The 18794-nt window shown below is 53.7% G+C and overlaps 1 protein-coding gene across 1 annotated transcript in view; it reads right to left on the reverse strand.

Annotated features, from left to right (window-relative positions):
- Positions 1-1271: 1271 nt before the first annotated feature.
- Positions 1272-18794, reverse strand: part of CACNG2 (calcium voltage-gated channel auxiliary subunit gamma 2) — a 107752-nt gene continuing 90229 nt past the window's right edge. Inside the window, exons 2-4 of the mRNA XM_047067113.1 lie at positions 14592-14675; positions 2923-3063; positions 1272-1807 (exon numbers count right to left, since the gene is read on the reverse strand). Of these exons, the coding sequence (XP_046923069.1) occupies positions 1272-1807; positions 2923-3063; positions 14592-14675 (761 nt within the window). The remainder of the gene's footprint in view (positions 1808-2922; positions 3064-14591; positions 14676-18794) is intronic.

Below are 18794 nucleotides of genomic sequence, written 5' to 3' on the forward strand. Positions count from 1 at the left end.
CTTTTTCTTTTGTAAAAAGAAACCTTTTTGCAGTGTCGTTGTTGGACTCGCTGGGCCCCCGGGAGGGGGGCTTCAGTGAGTCCGAGGACCCCCAAAGGGTCAATGAGCCCCCCTTCCCAGGGGGCCGGGGGCCTATGAGTCTGGGGGTCCACCATCGCCCCAGGGTCATCAAGTGGCCCTGAGGTGAGAGGTGAGGAGGGAGAGCTGCTTTATAACCCCCCGGGGGGTGAGCATCTCCCGCTCCTAGGGACAGGAGCTTGGGGTGGTGACCCCAAAAGCTCACCCTGAGGATTCCAGGGTTTCAGGGCATCTTGCAAGCCAAAGGCAGCCATCCCCTCTCCTTCCCCTCCCTCAAGGCCTAGGAAGTCATCACAGTGGGTTAAGGACCATTAAGGACTGGGAACTTGGGCGCTACGCAAGCCCCAAGTGCACCCCCCTCCAGGCACCTTTCGGACAGGAGGGACCAAGGACTCTAGGGTCACCTGGAGGCCTACAGTTGCCCCATCGATGCTGGGTGGAGCCGGCTCGCAAGCCTCGCGAGCCTCGGAGCTTGCCCAGCGTTCCTGGGGCAACCATCCAGAGGCTCCAGGGACCTGGCAGTGACCGAGGGGCTCACCCGGCGCCGGGGCCCCTGAGTCTCCACCCCCCCACTCGCCCAGGGAGGCAGAGCCCGCTTGGGGTTAAAGAGAACAGAAAAGTTAACTCTCCCGCATTAAAACAAAAAGTAACATAAACCCCTGATAAATGCAGAGAACATCCCCCTTCCTTTCCGCTCCCTCTCATTTTTTTGCTTTAATGTTATCTTGGTTCCCTTTTATTTTTTCGTTTAAATTGGTTTTTATTAAATGTTAAAATAATGGTACATGGGAAATCATGCATTTTCTTTTAGATTTATTTTCTATTTTAAATTTTTTATCCTCTCTCGCTTTTTTTTTTTTTAAGTTTGTTTTTCTTTCCCTCGGTTAATATTTTTTCACATTTCCTGTCGTTTTGCTTCTGTGTTCCTCTTATATTTTGTTCTTTTTTTTTTTTTTCAAATTTACTTGTTATGTTTTTCTCTTTTTTTGTTTTTTTTTTCGTTTTTTTGTTTTTTTATTTTTTTGTTTTTTTGTTTTTGTTTTTGTTTTTGTTTTTTTTTTTTGCTCTTGGAAGGTTTCCCCTTCCCCTTGGATGGTCGGGTTCCCGCCCCCTCCCCTGCTCGCCCCACCTCCCGGCGCACGCGCCCCTCCTGCGGCGCTGCCAGGCCCCTCCCCCACCCCCTCCCGCGGGCTTCATACGGGGGTGGTCCGGCGGTTGGCTGTGTTGGAGTGGAGAGAGTCTTTGTTCTCCTTCTGGATACAGTTGTGGACTTGGAGGAAGCTGTTATCCCTGTCGGAGTTGTAGGTGGCGGTGGGCGTGGTGGCGGCCTTCAGGGGGTCCCTGCTGAGGGTGTACATGGAGATCTCCGTGGACGGCAGGGTGTTGAAACCCTTGATGCCCACGGGGGAGGCGTCCCTGGAGTGTGAGGGCTCGGTGGAGCGGGAGCTGGAGCGGCTTCGGCGCTGGTAGCGGTAGCGGTAGCTGGGGATGCGGGTGATGGCGGAGGCCTGGAGGTAGTCCGTGGCGCGGGCGGTGGCCCGCAGCTGTTTGTGCCGGTCGATAAACATGTGCACCGCCAGCACCCCAACCATCTCGGCGATGATGAAGGACAGGGCCCCGAAGTAGAAGGACCAGCCGTACGAGTAACTATTCTTTTTGGAGTCGCTCTTGGAGGGGTCTCCGGCATTGGCAGATATATACACGATGATGCCAATGATGTTACTCAGACCTGCGGGGCACAGGGACGGGCGCGGAGGGGTGGGAGTCAGAGCGGGGGGGGGGGGTTAGTTTCCAGCAGGATATCAGGCCCTGGGGAGGGGGGAACCGAAGGGCAGGGGCAGCTGGGCGGGCTCTCCCTGATCCGGAGTTTTCAGGGTCAGTGCTCTACAGTGACATAGGCAAGCATCACCTTAATATTTTTGTCACGCCACTGAAGAGAGCCACAAAGGGGAGGGCAGTTGGAGGGGAGGGCAGTTGGAGACAAAGATGTGGGAGTGGAGGGGGAGAAGGGAGAGGCATTCTACAGCGCGTTGAGTCATGATAATGGACACTGTTTATTGAGCGTCTGCTACCTGCCTTCACTATTGAGCGCTTTCCAAGGGCGTTGCAAACTGAGGAAAGGGATCACAGAGAGGTTAGGTAACTTGCTCCAGGCTGCACAGAGATTTGAAGCTGGGATTGCAGGAAGTTCAGACTGGCTCCTGGAGCCAAGACTGCCTGGAATCAAAGCCCTTGGCAAGGTAACCTTAGAGTTTCCAGATCTGTAAAATGGGGAGAAGGATAGGATTGGCTCTTGTGGGAGTGATTGATTAAATGACTTAATACCTGTGAGGCTCTGGGGGGCCGGGTGTGGTAAGGACTACTTAAGTGTTCCTCATTCTTGTTAAATGGCTCATCCCACAGCCGTGTTCTTTCTCTGGCATCTGTAGCAATGTGACTAGTCCTGTAATGGGGCTGAGGGACGTGGTTTTAGGTGCCTGCCTGCACCCAAGTGGGACAGTGAGGGGACAGGGCAGTGAGGACAGGCCCAGTATTCTGAGAGGGACCTGGGATCTGGGCCCTTTTCTAAAAGGTAGGAGGAAGATGGGCCATTTGGGCTGAGAGGCGGGGTCTGGGGATGTTCCTGGGGGACTCCATGGCGGCGGGGGGCTTGGATGTTGTTATGGGGCGGGAGCCCCAGCACAATCCACCTCCCCTATGACATGACCTGTTGCCAGTCCTGGAGATCCCTCTTCTCCCTCCCCCCTCTCTGTTGAGTCCTCCCCGTCGCTGAGCACCCCAGCCTCAGCCTTTTCCCCCCAGGCAGGCCTGGGCTCTGGCCCAGCGCAGCTCAGTGGCCATTACCTGCAGACACGAAGAAGATGCCGGCACTCAGGATGATGTTGTGTCGAGTCTTGTAGAACTCGCTGGCTGCGATGCAGAGTCCACCCATGAAAAGCAGAATCACACTCAGGATTGGGAAAATGCTTGAGGCCCTCACGGCCCCTGCAGAACACAGAGGGTCAGGGAGAGAGAGAAGGGCACAGCTGTGAGCCAGAGGGACGCTAGGGGGAGAGAGTGGCCCACGGGAGTGGGAGTGGGGAAGGGGAGGGGGAGCAAGCCACTGCCCAGCTCGTGGCCCTTCAGGGGCTCCTCTCTGCCTACAGGACCAAACCAGGGCCTCATGAGGCCCACAGGGCCCTGTGTGACCTGACCTCTGCCCCCCTCAGGCTTCATGCCTCCTGGTCCCCATGTCTCCTCTTGTCAAGCCACAGCACCCTTCCCATGTCATGTAATTGCATGCTTCTGACTTTTGACGCACTGGCTTTTCTTACTAGAATGTTTCTCCTGTTCCTTTTGACTCAGCAAATTCTATTCATCCATTAAAACTCAACTCAGGGGCGCCTGGGTGGCTCAGTCAGTTAAGCCTCCGACTTCGGCTCAGGTCGTGATCTCATAGTTCGTGAGTTCGAGCCCCGTGTCGGGCTCTGTGCTGACAGCTCAGAGCCTGGAACCTCCTTCAGATTCTGTGTCTTCCTCTCTCTCTCTCTCTCTCACTCTCTCTCTCTCTCTCAAAAATAAATAAACATTAAAAAAATTAAAAAAAAAACCCTCAACTCAAATTCGCCTCTTCTGTCAAGCCTTCCCTGACTTCCTTAGGCAAAGTTGTCTGTCCCTCTCTCTGTGCTTTGGGGCACAAGGAGAGGCAGCGTGTTATAGTGGTGAGGGAGTTGCACAGCCTGGATATGGATCTGGCTTTACCATGTGTTAGCTGTGTAAGTTTGGGTAAGCTGTCGCTTTGCGCCTCAACTCTCTCATCTATAAAATGGGGACGGTAATAGTGCCTACCTTGCAAGACGGCTGTGAGGATTAGATGAGTTGATTCTGATAACGCGCTGGGATGAAACTCAGAGCGTATGTGGTAAACACTGGTTAAATGATAGTTATTACAGGAAAAATTCGTTTCTACATATGCTGCTACCATAAAGCCGTGGGGTCCCATGAGGGCAAGGACTGTGGCCTTTTTTTTTTTTTTTTTTTAGTTCTTTCTTTTTATTCTCTCTGTCCCCACCACACCTCTGTGTCAAAGACGCAGTAGGTCCCCAGTAAAGGCTCACTGAGTGAATAAGTGTGGGGAGGGCTTCCAGAAAGAAGCAGCAGCAGACATGTTACCAAGAAAAGAAAAAGTAAAAAACGAAGAACAACAACAACAAAAAAAACGCCTTCAGGATAAGATAAGAAGCAAGGACTGACAAACAGGCAAGAGAAAAGAATACCTTCAGGAACATTTGCCACCTGCAGGTGAGAGGAAGGAGGACAGAGGGACGCAGGGTGGCTGAGGGCAGGGGAAGGCAGCTGGGGGAGAGGCAGGCCCGGCAGGCAGGCTGTGTATGTGGGGGACAGTGTCCGGATGAGGTCCTCCCTAAAGGGTCTCTGGAGAGGAAAAGAGCTTTTCTCTCCAGATTCAAATAGGCAGCGAGTGACCTCAGAACCCTGATTGCTCGTCCCCGGAGCTGTGGGCCCGGCAGAGCCATCTGGAAGCTTGTGTGAAGAAAAGGAAGTTTTCTTTACGTGTTTGGGCTGTTTAAATGGCTTCTGAGGAAGTTGGGTCCTATTAGAGGGCCTGTTGGCTCAGCCGTGGGGTGGGGGTAAGGGTTGGCTGGGGATGTGCATCTTGGAGACGAAGGTGCCGGGGGTCGAGCCTCCCCTGGCTCCCCACCCCTCTGGGGGGCAGTGTGGCGAAGAGAGTTTTTCTGTATAGAACTCGGGGCATTTTTCTAAGAGGATTTTAGGCAGTGTGCTGCAATGCGTGGCATAAAACCTCCCTTCTCTCTTCCCCATGGATCTTTAGGAAGTCTACACTGCTTACTGATGCTGTTGGGTGAGTCGATTATTTTAGGGGGACTTGAAGAAAGGTGAACCTGAGCCGGGGCCAGAGGAGGAGGCACACAGAGGGTGCAGTTGGGTTCCTGGGCAATCGGGCTTCCCTTCTCCCGCCGACGGATGGGCCACCTCCCCCCAGACCTGAGTGTTCTCCCCCAGCAAGTCATTTCAAGAGAACCGTTATGTCCCCAACCTGGTCGCCCTTCCCGCACATCCCTACACACGCGCACACATGATTGCAAGGTACCTGGACTTGCACAGTCAATGCTGCCTGAATCCTCATCTTCACAAGCACAAGGGGAGAGGGGAGAGAATCTTTGATAAGCACCATTCTGTGTCGAGCCTTGAACGAGTACCTGACATACATTCTGTAATTTAATCCTCATAACAGCCCCATGGGCTGTGTTTTTTAGCCCCCGTCTATAGACAAGAAAACTAAAGCTCAGAAAGGCATAGTAACTCGCCCAAGGCAGCCCAGCTAGTGAGTCAGAGATCTGGATGTAGGGTCCCAACTATGCCACTCACTTGCTGTGTGGCTGAGACAGGTGCCTCGTCCTCTCTGGTTTGCCCATGTGCAAAGAGGGTGTGGACCATCAGATGATTTCTCACGCTTCTGCCCTCCCTGCGTGGATACGATTCCTGACCAGCTGGGAATGGGGGGGGGGATGACGGCAAGAAGGAAGAAGGAGAGGTTGGTGTGACTTCCAAGGGGGCAGTGGCAGTGGCTCAGATGAGCAGAGGGAGACCCAGATGGAGGCTGGGCAAGGAAGCTGCTTTAGAGCAAGCAGGGACTCTTACATTGGAGAAGTTTCTCGAAAGAGTTCTTTCCCGCTAGGCAGTGTCATAGGCTGAGTGGGGATTTGGGAGTTCGTCACATCTGAGCTCAGACCGGGCCTTGTCCCTAACAATGTGTCCTTGGGCCAAGGGTCTTTACCTGGCTGAGTCTGTTTCTGCATCCTGGAGAATGGGAAAAATAACCCTAATACCCAGCTCCCGGGAATGTAAGGTTTGCTGTTCACAGGGCAGTCGGAAGGCCAGGGGCCTGGGCATCGCGGGGGAGCTGGTTAGAGCCTGCAGATTCTTGGGTCTTACACTGCCAGCTACTGAGTTAGATTCTACATTTTTGCAAAAGCACGTAACACAAGTCACGTGCACGCGAAAGTTCGAGAGGCACTGTTGTCAAGGTTACATTGGACCATGGCTGTCCTCTTTCTACCCTAGAAAGGGTACAGTAAACGGTACAATCGTTGTTATTTCTATCGTCCTGCCCCCTCCATCCAGACACTTCTTCCCCACGAATTGCCTTGATTCCCACTGAAGCTGGGGTGGTTTTAGTGCTAAAGTCTATCGCGAGGAGCAGAAAGTATCTGGTTTATTCAATGAACAAATATTTATCGATCTCCTATGAGTAAGCATATGGAACTCTGCAGTCCCTACCAACAATTCTGGAGCTCTCCCTACAGCATCCTACGTGCCTTACATGGATAAACCCATTTAAACCTTACACCAGCCCCACGAAGCCATGGCCTTGGCTTCAAGGAGGTTACAAATACCTAAACCAGGTATTGGCAGACTTTTTCTGTAGAGGGACGGGTAGTAAATATAATCATTTGTGGCTTTGCTGGCCATATGTTCTCTGCTGCAACTACCTAATTTAGCTATTGTAGCTTGAAAACAGCCACAGGCAATACGTAAACAAATGAGTGCGCTTCTATTTCAATAATACTTTATTTACAAAAACAGTGCGGTGGGGGGGGGGCAGATTTGGCCTGCGAGCTGCAGTTTGGACATTTCCTGGCTGAGAACATAATATGCTGTACTGGGGAAGGGCCGCATGGTCCCGGAGTGGGGAGATGCTTCGCTTTTAACTAGCTGTGGGTCCAATGAATAAACACAGGTCGAGTGCCCGCCGCTGTACCAACTTCCAGGCTGGGCATGGAAGACACAGGGGTTCAAAAACAGGCCTGGGCCATGTCTTTATGGGGCTTACATTCTCATGAAGGAGATACATGTCGTCAGGTAATAACACAGATACTATGTAATTATCAACCAGGATAAAGTGCTATGGAAGAAAGGTACCCATATGGCACCATGAAGGTATGTGACAGGCTGATGTCACATATAGATGGCCAATGTTCATCGAGTGGTTCGTGTACCCCAGGGCTGTTCTAAGCACTGTGTATCTATTAACTCATTAGTTCTCATTACAGCTCCGTGAAATAAGTACGTTGGTTAGCCCCCATCAAGCGGCAGCTAAAACTTGAGGCACAGAGAGGTTAAGCCATTTGTCTGAGTCCGCCCAGCGAGGAAGTGGGGAAACTGGGTTGTGAACCCAGGAGGTCAGCCTCGAGGGCCTGTGTGTCTTGACCACCGCCCTCCCCTGCTTTCAGACATGCACGTCTTGCCCCTCAGAGCATCCTCTGAGCTCACGTGGGCATCAAGGAGGGCTTCCCCCAGGGAGTGAGGCTGGGGCTGGCATCTGAAGGGTAAGGAGAAGCTAACAGGGCACAAGAGAGGTGGGATGCGGAGTGTTCCAGGGAGAGGAAGCAGCGTGTGTGCGCTCCGGGGCTGGAGAAGCATCCTTGCTCAGGGAACTGGAAGATTCTGGATCGCAGAGAGCCACGGGAGAGCTTGGGGAGCCCTAAAGGGAACGAGGCAGGCCAGGGTGGGGGGCTCACGAGGTACAGGCTTGGGGCACAGAGCTGCGGTGGGCTGAAGCTGTAATGGGGGGGGGTTGTAGACACAGAGGTGGGGCACAGATGCACCTGCCTGTGGAAGAGCAGAGGGCTTAACTTTGAGGCTCCGGGCACCCTGGTGTGAAGTGATGGCCCAGCAGGGGCTCGTGCAAATCACGTGGTATGCCTGGCTTCCGCTTCCTTGTCTGGATTAGGTGATCTCTAGGGTCTTGTCTGTCTCTGATGGCCCTGTGTCCCCCAGACCTCCCCGCAGGGTCCACTCAGCCAGCCAGGCCACAGTCTCACCTGTTCCCTGTGCCAGTTGTGGCCTTTGATTAAAACGGTAGTCTTACCAGGTATATGGAGGGCGGGCTCCCTACTTTCCGGGCGCAGTGCTCAACTCTTTATGTCTGTTATCCCACCTGGGCTTTTTTTCCCCTTCTAAGCGGAGAGGATCAGCGAGGAGGTGGCTCAGGGGGGGTTGCTGGGCTCTTGGGCTTTTGTCCCTCACTCCCCTCCCCGCTGTGCTGGATGGGGTGGCCAGGACCACAAGTGTGTGTGTGAGCGTGGGTCCGAGAGAGGTGGGGAAGGGGAGAGAGAGGAGGAAGGACAGAGCGAGGGAGAAGGAAGGAGGAAGCAGATGACGATGGATGAGGGGAGAGAGAGAAGCTGAGAGCGGTGGCTTGGGAGCCCGGGCTCCACACGGGGCCTCCTTGGAGCCCCGTCCCAGCCTTCCCACCGGCAGTGTGGCCTCCGTGCCTCCAGTTTCTTGCCTGTGTAATGGGGACACCAACAGCACCTACCTCCCGGGGTGTTGTGAAGGGGAACACAGGTAACATATAAAGTTGTCAGGTGTGTTCTATCTAATGACATAAGGAAAAGAGTTCCAGAAGCCCCGGAGCTTCCTTGGGGAGTGCCATCTGCGCGGTGCCAGATGCTGTCCCATTCCCTGTTGTCTCCGGGGCTGGTGATCAGCTGCACCAACTCAGGAGAGAGGCGCCCTGCGTGCCTCCGCCGGCCATGCCCCCTGCCCTTCTGAGCCTCAGTTGTCCCGCCTGCCATAGGGAGGTCACAAGCACACCCAGCTCATAGCCTGCGATGAAGAGTAAGGAGTAAATACATTTCAAGCAGTTAGAAGAGCGCCCGGTACGCGCCAAGCACCAGGAAATGTTAGTTTTCTCATCTTGGCAGAAGGCACTGTTGCTGTTTCTCACGGGCCCCGGGTTGGTGTTGATCACAGTGCGGGTTGTGAGTCAGGACTAGGTGGGGAAGTCAGCGTGCTGGGTGCCACCAGCACTTAGAGAAGTGAAGGGGGACAGAATTCAAAGTGTCAGCGTGCGTGGAATGCACGAGGTCGGAGCCGTTTTGAGAAATGTTTGCTCTGGCTGCATGGATGTGAGTGACTAGGGGTGGTGGCTTGGGATGTGCCCCAATCACACTGTGACCAATGGGAAATACCAGCTCCCATCTCCTGGACACAACACACACACACACACACACACACACACACACACACACACACAGCCTGCAGGGACCTGTAGACACGCAGCAGACACGAGCAAACACACATTCAGACAGACGCTCAGATGCGCGGACACACGGGCACCAAAAGACACAGAACACAGCACAGACTCACACACTTGTGCACAAAGACCGACACACTGACAGTCACAGGAAGTCACACCTGGGCCACCTCTGCCTCTTCCTCACCCGCTCGCAAGCTTTGGTAAGGATAAGGATGGGCGGGGGCTGGGGCACCGTGGCAGACACATCGATGGCCCCCCAGAGCGGGCTGGGCAAAACAAGTCTGGCCATCATTTGTTCCTGGGCAAGCTAGTGACAGGTGGGCTAGAGCCACACTGGCCACACCTTCGTGGGGCCCAGATGTCAGGAGGCTCCGGGTGGTGGCCAGGGCCTGTCACCAGAAAGTCCCTGGACTCTGTGTTCAGGAGAAGCTTTGGAACTCCTTAAATACCCATGGGGGTTGGGGGTAAAAATGTTCATTCATTCATTCATTCATTCGTCCCATTAGATATCTATGGGGCGCCTTCCTTCTGCTGGGCCCCCCAGGAGGCCTGAAGCTTGGTCTGATGGCTTGAGAGCAAGTGAGCCCCACTTTCTTGCCATCCCAGGAGATGAGCTCTGCGCTCCTGTCCAGCCCTTCTGGCTTGCTCTCTCCTCCTCCTCTGTTCTAGGTCCTCCATCCAGCTGGTGGAGCAGGGATGGTAGGGGTGACCCGGGCCACCCACTTGCCACCCCCCTCAGCCCCCTTCCCTGGGGCCTCCTCCTCTTCCTGGCCTCTAAACCTTGGCATCCTGGGGCTCAGACTCTGCACCACCGCCTCGGGCCATTCATCGGCTCGTGGCTGTAAATGTCCTCCACCCGCTGACAACTGGCAAACTCCTGTCTGGGCCAGCGCCTGTCCCGTGAGCCCCAGACCCCAAGGCGTCTCCCCAGGGAGTCCCATAGGTTCCTCTGACTTAATGTGGCCGACACTGAGCTTCCGATTCTTCCCAATCCCAGCCTTGGACTCAAACCTTGACACCTTCCTTTCCTGGGAAATCCACAGGTAGGCTCTCAGGAAAGCTTACATTGCAATCCCTTGGGAATATTTTCAGGCTCCGACCCCTTCCCACCTCCTTCACTGCTATTACTTGGGTTCAGGACGCTGTCTCTTGTCTGGATTTGTTGCAGTAGGTTCCTAACTGTTCTGCCTGCTTCTGTCCTTACCCGATTTCAGTCTCTTGTGAATGGAGCAAGCAGAGGGTCCTGTAAAGTGTGAGATAGTGGGACTCTCTGCTCAGACCCTCTGATGGCTTCCTGCCTCAATCAGAGCAACCCCCCAGCCCTTTCTAGGACCCACAGGGGCCCCCGGGCCTCTCTTCGCTGGCTCTTCCTTGGCTTCCCCTTGCTCACTCCACTCTTGTCTTTCTGGCCTCACTCCTGCGCCTCAAACATTCCAGGCTCCAGTCTCAGGGCCTTTTCACTTGCTGTTCTCTCTGCCTGGAACATTCTCCCCTCACATTTCCACATGGCTCCCTCTCACCTCCTTCAGGTCTTTGCTCAGATTTCACAACAAGGATTTTATGGACAACCCCCTCTCCCCGGAATTTCCTATCCCCCTTTCCTGCTGGATTTTTCTCCGTATCCCTCCTCATAGTTTAACAGACCATATAATTAACTTGTGAAGTTCGTTTGTTGTAGCTTGCAAGCACCATGAAGGCCCGTCTTAATTTTGTCTGCAGGCAAAAAGGACCCACGGCCCATGGGTAGCTCAGATCTTTCCTGGCCTCCCGAGTACTGGGACCTCAGGCCCAAAGAGCCAAGGAGAAGATACTCAATGGGTTTCTCGGGAGCTATAGCTCTGCCAGGAGAGGCCCACAGCCCCATGCTTACACATGGTCAGGCCTCTTTCCGTCCATGTCAGCAATGTGCTGGCCCTGTGTCAGCCTCTGAACAGATCCTGCCCTTAGGTTGAGCAGAGTCCAGTAGACTGTGCCCCTGACCTTGGTGATAGCAGGAGCTCCTGCCACCTTTCTGGAGCCCACCCTGCCCGCCCTGCTGCCCTCCGAGTGTGAGGCAGGCCGGGCACGAACAGTCAAAGCCAGAATGTTTGGCTGAGCCCCTTTCCACCCTCCTGGGTCTCCTGCCCCCCACCCTGCCCCTCCTGCCAGTCCTCTGCTGTCCTCTGGAAACCCCTTGGGGTCCGGCCCCAGGACCCACCCCCAAGCGCCTGCTCTCCCCTCCCCCCCTCCTCAGCCGTGTCTCCCAAACAGCCCCTCACTTCTGGCCACCACCACAGCTATCGCTCTGGTCCAGGCGCCATAGCCTCTCACCAGGATGCCAGCAGCAGCGGCCAACTGGCCTCCCTGCCCCCGCCCCGGCCGGCGGCCAGAACGGACCTTCCACATCAGTGTCCCCTGCTCACGGTTCCCGTCGCACTTAGAATGACACCCGATTGGGCTCCTCTGCCGCCTCTTGGACCTCGTGCTGTGGAATGTCTTCCATTCCTGCACTGCACTCAGCCAGCCGGGCCTCCCCTCTGACCCCCCCCCCCCCCGCCTTAATAAGGCCCTTGCTTTCTCACCAGTCCCCCCTCGGGCACGCACTTCCCCCAAGTCCTCTCGGCTCTGTCCTTTTCCTCATTTAGAGAAGCTGTCCCCACCACCTGTCCTCAGCAACACCCCCCACCTGTCCTCCGCCCACCGCCTCACTCTCCACCCCCTCACAGCCAGTTCTGGAACAGTCTCAGGGGGCTATTTGTGGTCTTGCCCATTGCTTCTTTCCTCCGCGAGAATGTCACCTTCACAGAGGCACCGGTTTTGTTCTGTTCACCCTTGGGTCCCCTGTACTGACAACAGGGCTCTGCACGGAGTGAGTGCTCAGCGAATGTCTCAAGAGTAAATGAGTGAATGCTTCTAGAGGCCCAGTCTCAGCCTTGGTGCCGCTTTCTCAAGGGGACGCTTCTGGAATCATCTCCGGTTTGGGGGTTAGGGGCCAGGCTCCCTCAGCACCACACACTCCATTTTATCCCTGCCTGCGTCTTGGCATTCACGCTACCTTCACCGGCCTGTTTCTATATAGTGAGCCCTCAGGGACAAGGGCGCCGTCAGCCCCTCTCACGGCCTCCCACGTGGCAGGTGCGCTGTGAGAATGGGTGTAACCGACCCGAACTGGAAGCCGGCTGAAGCCCCGCCCACCTCCAGACACAGCCCCGCCCCCCTCCCCACTTCAGTGGGGCTGGGGATCGGAATAGAAGAACGATCGATCCCTGGCTTCTAGCATCTCGAGAGCTTATGAAGAATGAGACCATCTAGTTAGAATGTATTAGGATTTAGACTCTATTGATAAGGATAGGAACTCCCGTCTTCCGGCTTTCCAGAATTACTTTTGTTGCCTAGCCCAAGATTAGCGTAGTCTAGATCAGGGGTCAGCAAACTATGCCAAGTGCAGCCTGCTGCCTGTTTTTGTAAATGAAGTTAAGTTTCCTGGGAGCACAGCCACACTCATTGGCTTCCATTATGTCTAGACTCCACGGGCAGCATTGAGTAGTTGGGACAGAGGCTGTGTGGCCCACAAAGCCTGGTATATTTGCTGTCTGACCCTTTATAGAAAAAGTTTGCCGACTCTTGTTACAATGCTCAAAAAATACTGTTGGGTTAAGTAAGCTTAAATCAGACCCTTGGAATCCTGCCCTGTTAACAGCAGTTAACCAATTCAGGTCTTTTGTCCGGGGACACCCCAGTGAACCAAACACTTTCTGTGATTCTCTCTTAAACAATGAGGCTATGGAGGTATGGAGTAGGTAGAAACAGCCACTGAAGACTCCTATATCTGCCCTTTATGTAACAGACAACATTTATGGAGTATCTGCTCTATTCCAGAAGCTGTTCTAGGCACAGCAATGAAGGAGACAACGTTCCTCCTTTGAGCCCTCTAGCTGATTATCACATCCTTACTGTGCTCAACCAGGGTGGCTCCTGGCACGAGGCTTAGGCTGTGGTCCCCCTACTCCCACCGCCACCAGCAGGCCGCATCCGTCCCGCGCCGCGTCTCCCGAGGCCAGCTGTTTCTCTGAGGGGCTTCCCGGCCAGGCTGGGCGCTGCCTGGGGCCACGAGCTGCGCCTGTATTTTTCACCTTGATCTCCCCACCACCGATTGCAGGCTCTGGCCTAGGTCTCAGCCCGCTTTTATGCCACCGCACTGCTCCTGCAAGAGCCCCGGACGTGGTAGTGGGGAACGATAGCCCAACCCGTCTTTTAGGACTTCCATTTAAGAGCAGTGCCTTTCGGGAGTTCATAACCGGAAATGATGAGCATTGTAAGATATTTTTCTCCCTTTCAAAAGAAATCTATAAATTACATCGTGTTCCCTTCCTTTCTCTTCCTCACCACTGGGCTGACTTCATGTTCCATGGGCTTTTCAATGAAACCAGGTTGATTCTAAGGCTGACCCGAGAGTTGGCTTTGATGTGAAGAGTAGTTACTGAAAGAGACAGGGTGATCCATGTAATGAAATGCCTCCTATATTTTCCATAAAAGTGATCAGAGAGTGATGCTAGCCATTCTGCTGGGGGCGGGGGGGAGGCGGATGGGAGGGAGGCTTTAGCGGCCTCCATGCGGCTGGGAAGGTCAGCGGGGACAGAAGGTGGGGACGCTCCTGGTGGAGAGCAAACCTCTTCTAGAAGAGCCTCTTGAGAGCGTGGAGCACAGCTTTCACCCACTTCTGCTTGGGTGGCTTTGCTGTCCCAGGTGTCAAGGACCCTCAGCCCCTCTCCTGGAAATCCCTTTCTCAGGGAGCATTTTACCTTGTTAGTTTTTGTTGGTTCTTGAGAAGTTTTCTTTGGGACTCAAAATGCTTTCTCTTGATAATATGCCTCAGGTGGATTTAAGGTCACAGCATGTACCTCAGGATTTAACCGTGACTTGATTGTGGGGGAAGAAAAAAAAAATCTCATGTCTTGTTCTCGGTCGAAGTTCCAATCTGAAACTGCCTGATGAGTTTCTTCATTGAGTTAGTCAAGAAATATTTACTGAGCGCTTATTATGTGAAGGGCATTGGGCTGGGAATATGAACATGTGAACGAGATAGGGTGGGTCCCTGGCCTAACATAATTGGTGGGACTGCCAGGGAGATGTTTACTCAAATAGATCGGGACCCCACAGCATGATAAATGTGCTGTGCTCTGGGAACCCGTTAGGGGCACAGAGGACTTCCTGGAGGAGGTGATGTTTCAGGCTGGGACCTGGAGGATGAATAGGAGTTTATCAGACAAAGGGGAGGGAAGAGGGTTACAGGCAGAGGGAACAGCATGCATGAAGGTTCGGCCTCCAGACAGGAGGAAAGGAGCGAGGCTCAGCTTTTTCCTGCCCTCTGCTGATACAGGGATCTCTGGATAGTCCTGGCCTTTGGTGCTCTGGAGGTTAGAAGGACTGGACCCACCACCAGAAGGGAGAAAAAATTGCATGCACTCACGGAGGAAATATTCTGCTGTGTCAGCTTCGTAATCTGCATCCTCTGGGAAGTGATCGATTTGCTTGCAGAGACCTTTGAAGTTCCCTGGAAAACAAGAGGAGAAAGGACACGTGAAACATCAGAGTTTCCAGGGGCTCAGCACCCACTGGCCTCTTGCTGACTTCTGGCTCTTCTGAAGCTGGCTCAGCCCTCTCCCCGGCCCCTGAAGGAAGGTATCACTTTGTCTGTTTGGACATCTGCCTGGTGAATCAAAACACACACACCCGCGGTGCAATGGAAAGGATCTAAGGCCTAAGACTTCAAAACCCAGCCTTCCGTCCCTGCATCGAGGCTTCTGAGGATTAGCTGAAGCTTGGCGGGCAGCAGAGGTTTGGCTCGGGGCTGGGGACTGCCGAGGAGGAGGCTGATGAACCCGTCAGTACACCCGCCTCTGTGCCCCAGCTCCACTGGGAGTCACCTCGCATTTTGCATGCCAGAGAGCAGATCGCTGTGCAAAGAAGACAGACCCCACACGGATGCCGACAAACGTTCTCACAGCCCTTAAACGAGCTTGCAAAGTGCCTTCCCGTCTGCAGGGCCTGGAATCCACTGTGCCCAGCCCCTAGCTGCTCTGGGCAGGGGAGGAGGATGATGGGGGGGATGATGGGGAGGGGTTGAGCCCCCAGTGGGGGCTGAGCCCCACTGCCAGGCTCTTGAACTACAACTCATTCTGGCTCTACCATAGGCCTGTGAGAGGACTATTATCTCTTCCATTGCACAGATGAAGAAACTGAGGCTCAGGGAGGCTAAATGATCCGAGTAAGTACTTGTGGTCAGGAAACGATAGATCCAGGGCTCCAACGAAGGCCTTTTGACTCAATCTTTTCTGGCAGATGGCCGAGAAGGTGAACACAGGCTCAGATGAAAACCCAAGGTCCCAGCCGGCTCCACCAACGACTGTGAAGTGAATGTGGTCTTCGTGAAGGGCTGATTTGTGGGCTGGAGCTTGCCAAGCGGGTCTGCTCCGCCACAGTAGAAACCTCTGTCAGTTTCACACACGGTCGTACCCCCCCCCCCCGACTGCACCAGCAGACGAACTTTCTCTGAATGAATAAATAGGCAAACCCATGCTGGCAGCTCCTGTGGCCTGGGTCCAGCCTGGCATTCCTCACCTGAGAGGTGGAGATCAAAGGAGTTCTTCCTTCGTGGATTAAATGAGCTGACACATATAAAGTGCTCAGAGCGAGTGCCTGGCACGTCGGTAAAAGTGCTTGGGGGCATCGCTGTGAGGGAGAATTGGATGCTGACTATATTCAGCCACTGACATTTGGGATTTTTCTGTGACAGTAGCTAATATAACCTAATTAATACAGTTCTCGGTCCGTGTTAGCAATCTGTTTTCCTATGGGGTGCTGAACCTTCATATCCCATAAAGTAGGTTTTATCATGTACTACGGATATGATTTAGGAATTTTAGGGCGTTCCTACATAGACCTGTGTATATATCATATTACACCTGCTTCTATACGATACAGGTGTACTTCTATAAAGGGAAGCGTTTTAGGCATTTCTAAGGCTATTATTTTATGCGACATATTGCAGAGAAGATGGTTGATCGCCCCAATCACTGTCTCTGTACCATATTCACCCCCTTTCCTGACTTCTGCAAGAAAAACGATTCCCCAGAGGATATGGAGACTTCTGGTAACTTCACTGAAGCTCTGTGGGGACTCAGGAGCACAGCGTTTCGCTTGAAATGCTCCCCTGGGGCAGAACCCTTCTTGCCCACCCACCCTGCTTCTCCGCCCTCTCCTCAAGCATCCCCAGGAGGCCTCAACTCCCTCTAGGACCTGAGAAGAGTCTACTGCTAAGAGTCTAGCTGCTAAGAGGATAAAATCTCCTCCCTATTGGTAAAATTACAAATCAGTGTATTTGAAAAGTGCTTTGCAAAGTGCTTTCATTTGCTTTCAACTCAAGCTGGCAAATATCTCATCAGTGCCAATCTGGTGCCGGGCATCTTTGTAAGCAATCCGTGCAGGAGGTGAGATGTGGGCCCCGAGACTCCTAACAAACTGGGGACACGGGGCGGCTGGGGGGCTCTGTCGGTTAAGTGGCTGACGTTGGCTCAGGTCATGATCTCACGGTTCATGAGTTCAAGCCCCGCATCGGGCTCTGTGCTGATGGCTTGGAACCTGGAGCCTGCTTCGGATTCTGTGTCTCCCTCTCTGTCTGCCCCTGGCCTGCTCACTCTCTCTCTCTCAAAACTAAAATAAACATTAAACAACAACAACAACAACAAACTGGGGACACTGCTCAATCCCAGGCTAAGGGCTTGTGGGTGGTGCCTCCACCCTGTCTTCTAAGGGCCCCACGTTTCATGCTAGCAGCCCGCACCCATACCTGCTTCCCTTGCAACCTGGCTGTTTCTCTGCACGGGCCGTGCCCCAGTGATCTTTAGACCATGAGCTCCTAGCGCGGTGCCTGGCACACAGGAAGGGCTCAAGAGATGCTGTATAGGGGCTGTGTGAGGTCACCAACAGCCCAGACTCTCCCGTGAGGGCCAGACCTGGTATCCACCTGCCGATCTGATGTCTCCTGGTGGATGTTTTAAAGGCACTGTGTATCCAGAAGGTCCAAATCTGAACTCATGATCATTTCCCCTCAAACCTGGTCTTTTGCAGGCACCAACCAGCTCAGTGAATGCCTCTCCATCGCTGCCGATGCAAGCCTGAGCCCAGTTGTCACTGCCTACATTTCTTCTTCCTGACCGCAGGTCCCTTCCCTTAGGACGTCCTGCCTGCATTCACTCGCAGTGTCTCTCAAAACTGTCAAGTTCTCTCCATTGGCAGCAACACCCACAGCCAGGCCACCATCCTGGCTTCTCTGCGTGACAGCCTCCCCACTGGTCATTTTGCACTCACTCTCATCCTTGTCTACAGAGTAATCGTAGCGATCCTTTGAAAATGCAAATCTGATCAAGCCACTTCTAGCTTGAAATGCTCAATAGCTTCCCAGTCCTGTAAGGAAAGCTCAGCATCTTAAAGCGGCCTGATCCCAACCTCTGTCTGGCCTTATTTCCTGCCCACTTCCCTCTCTGTGCACATGCCATCTCAGCCTTCTGTCACGCATGCTCCCCCCTACCACAGGACCTTTGCACATGCTGGTCTGGCTGCCCCAGCCTCCCACATATCGTTTGTTGTCTCTTTCCCTCAACGCCCCTCTGCCCCTCCTGTACTGTGCTGGCGGGGTGTCTGCTGCTCTGCTGTCCATTCTGTGTTGGGGGAGATGTTAAGGCATGAGTGATCCTGGTGGGAATGTTCCAGAAGAGAGGGAAGGCATGATAGCTGGAGAGACGAGGGAGCGATGCAGTGTGAGAGGGGATGAGGCCCAGCTACATCTAGGGTGTGGCTGAGTCTGGCTGGAGGGTTGCCTTGCACCAGGGTGGGGGTCTGTGGAATGAGCCCAAGAGCAGGGGTGGGGGAGGCAGTGATTATGAAGATGGGTCAGACTCTAAGCTGGGGAAGGAGGCAGTGAAGAGGTGATGGGGTCAATGCATTGGAAGCCTAGGGTGGGGTGGGGGTCAAATAACTGCCAGAGCCGGGGGCTCCTGGGAGTAAGGTGGAAGACTGGGGCATGAGAGTCAGAGAGTGGGGGCCAGCGATTGAGATCACTGAGGGGACGTGGCATTGGTTCAAGGATGAGACCATGAACTGGGTGGCTCGGGTCGGGTGGAGGTAGGGACGACATTCAAAGTCTCTAGCAATCGGAAAGGTCATACCAATAAATATAGAAGACAAAACTAAACGTTCACTTTTATTTTCTATACGTAGTTAAGTATGTCTTAGGAAGCTGCCTACCAAGTTAAGGATGATACGCAAAGCACTCATCACATTATTCTGATAAACCCCAAATCATTGGTTGTTCTTAGAAACTATTGGTGTGAGGCTCTTTCTTTTTTTTTTTTTTTTTTTAATTTTTTTTTTCAACGTTTATTTATTTTTGGGACAGAGAGAGACAGAGCATGAACGGGGGAGGGGCAGAGAGAGAGGGAGACACAGAATCGGAAACGGGCTCCAGGCTCTGAGCCATCAGCCCAGAGCCCGACGCGGGGCTCGAACTCACATACCGCGAGATCGTGACCTGGCTGAAGTCGGACGCTTAACCGACTGCGCCACCCAGGCGCCCCTGTGTGAGGCTCTTTCTAGCTAAATGATGGTCCTGTCT

The sequence above is a fragment of the Lynx rufus genome, unplaced genomic scaffold (assembly GCF_022079265.1).
Source record: "Lynx rufus isolate CCGP_SWC_20201006 ecotype Redwood Valley unplaced genomic scaffold, mLynRuf1.p SCAF_7, whole genome shotgun sequence".
NCBI lineage: Eukaryota > Metazoa > Chordata > Mammalia > Carnivora > Felidae > Lynx > Lynx rufus.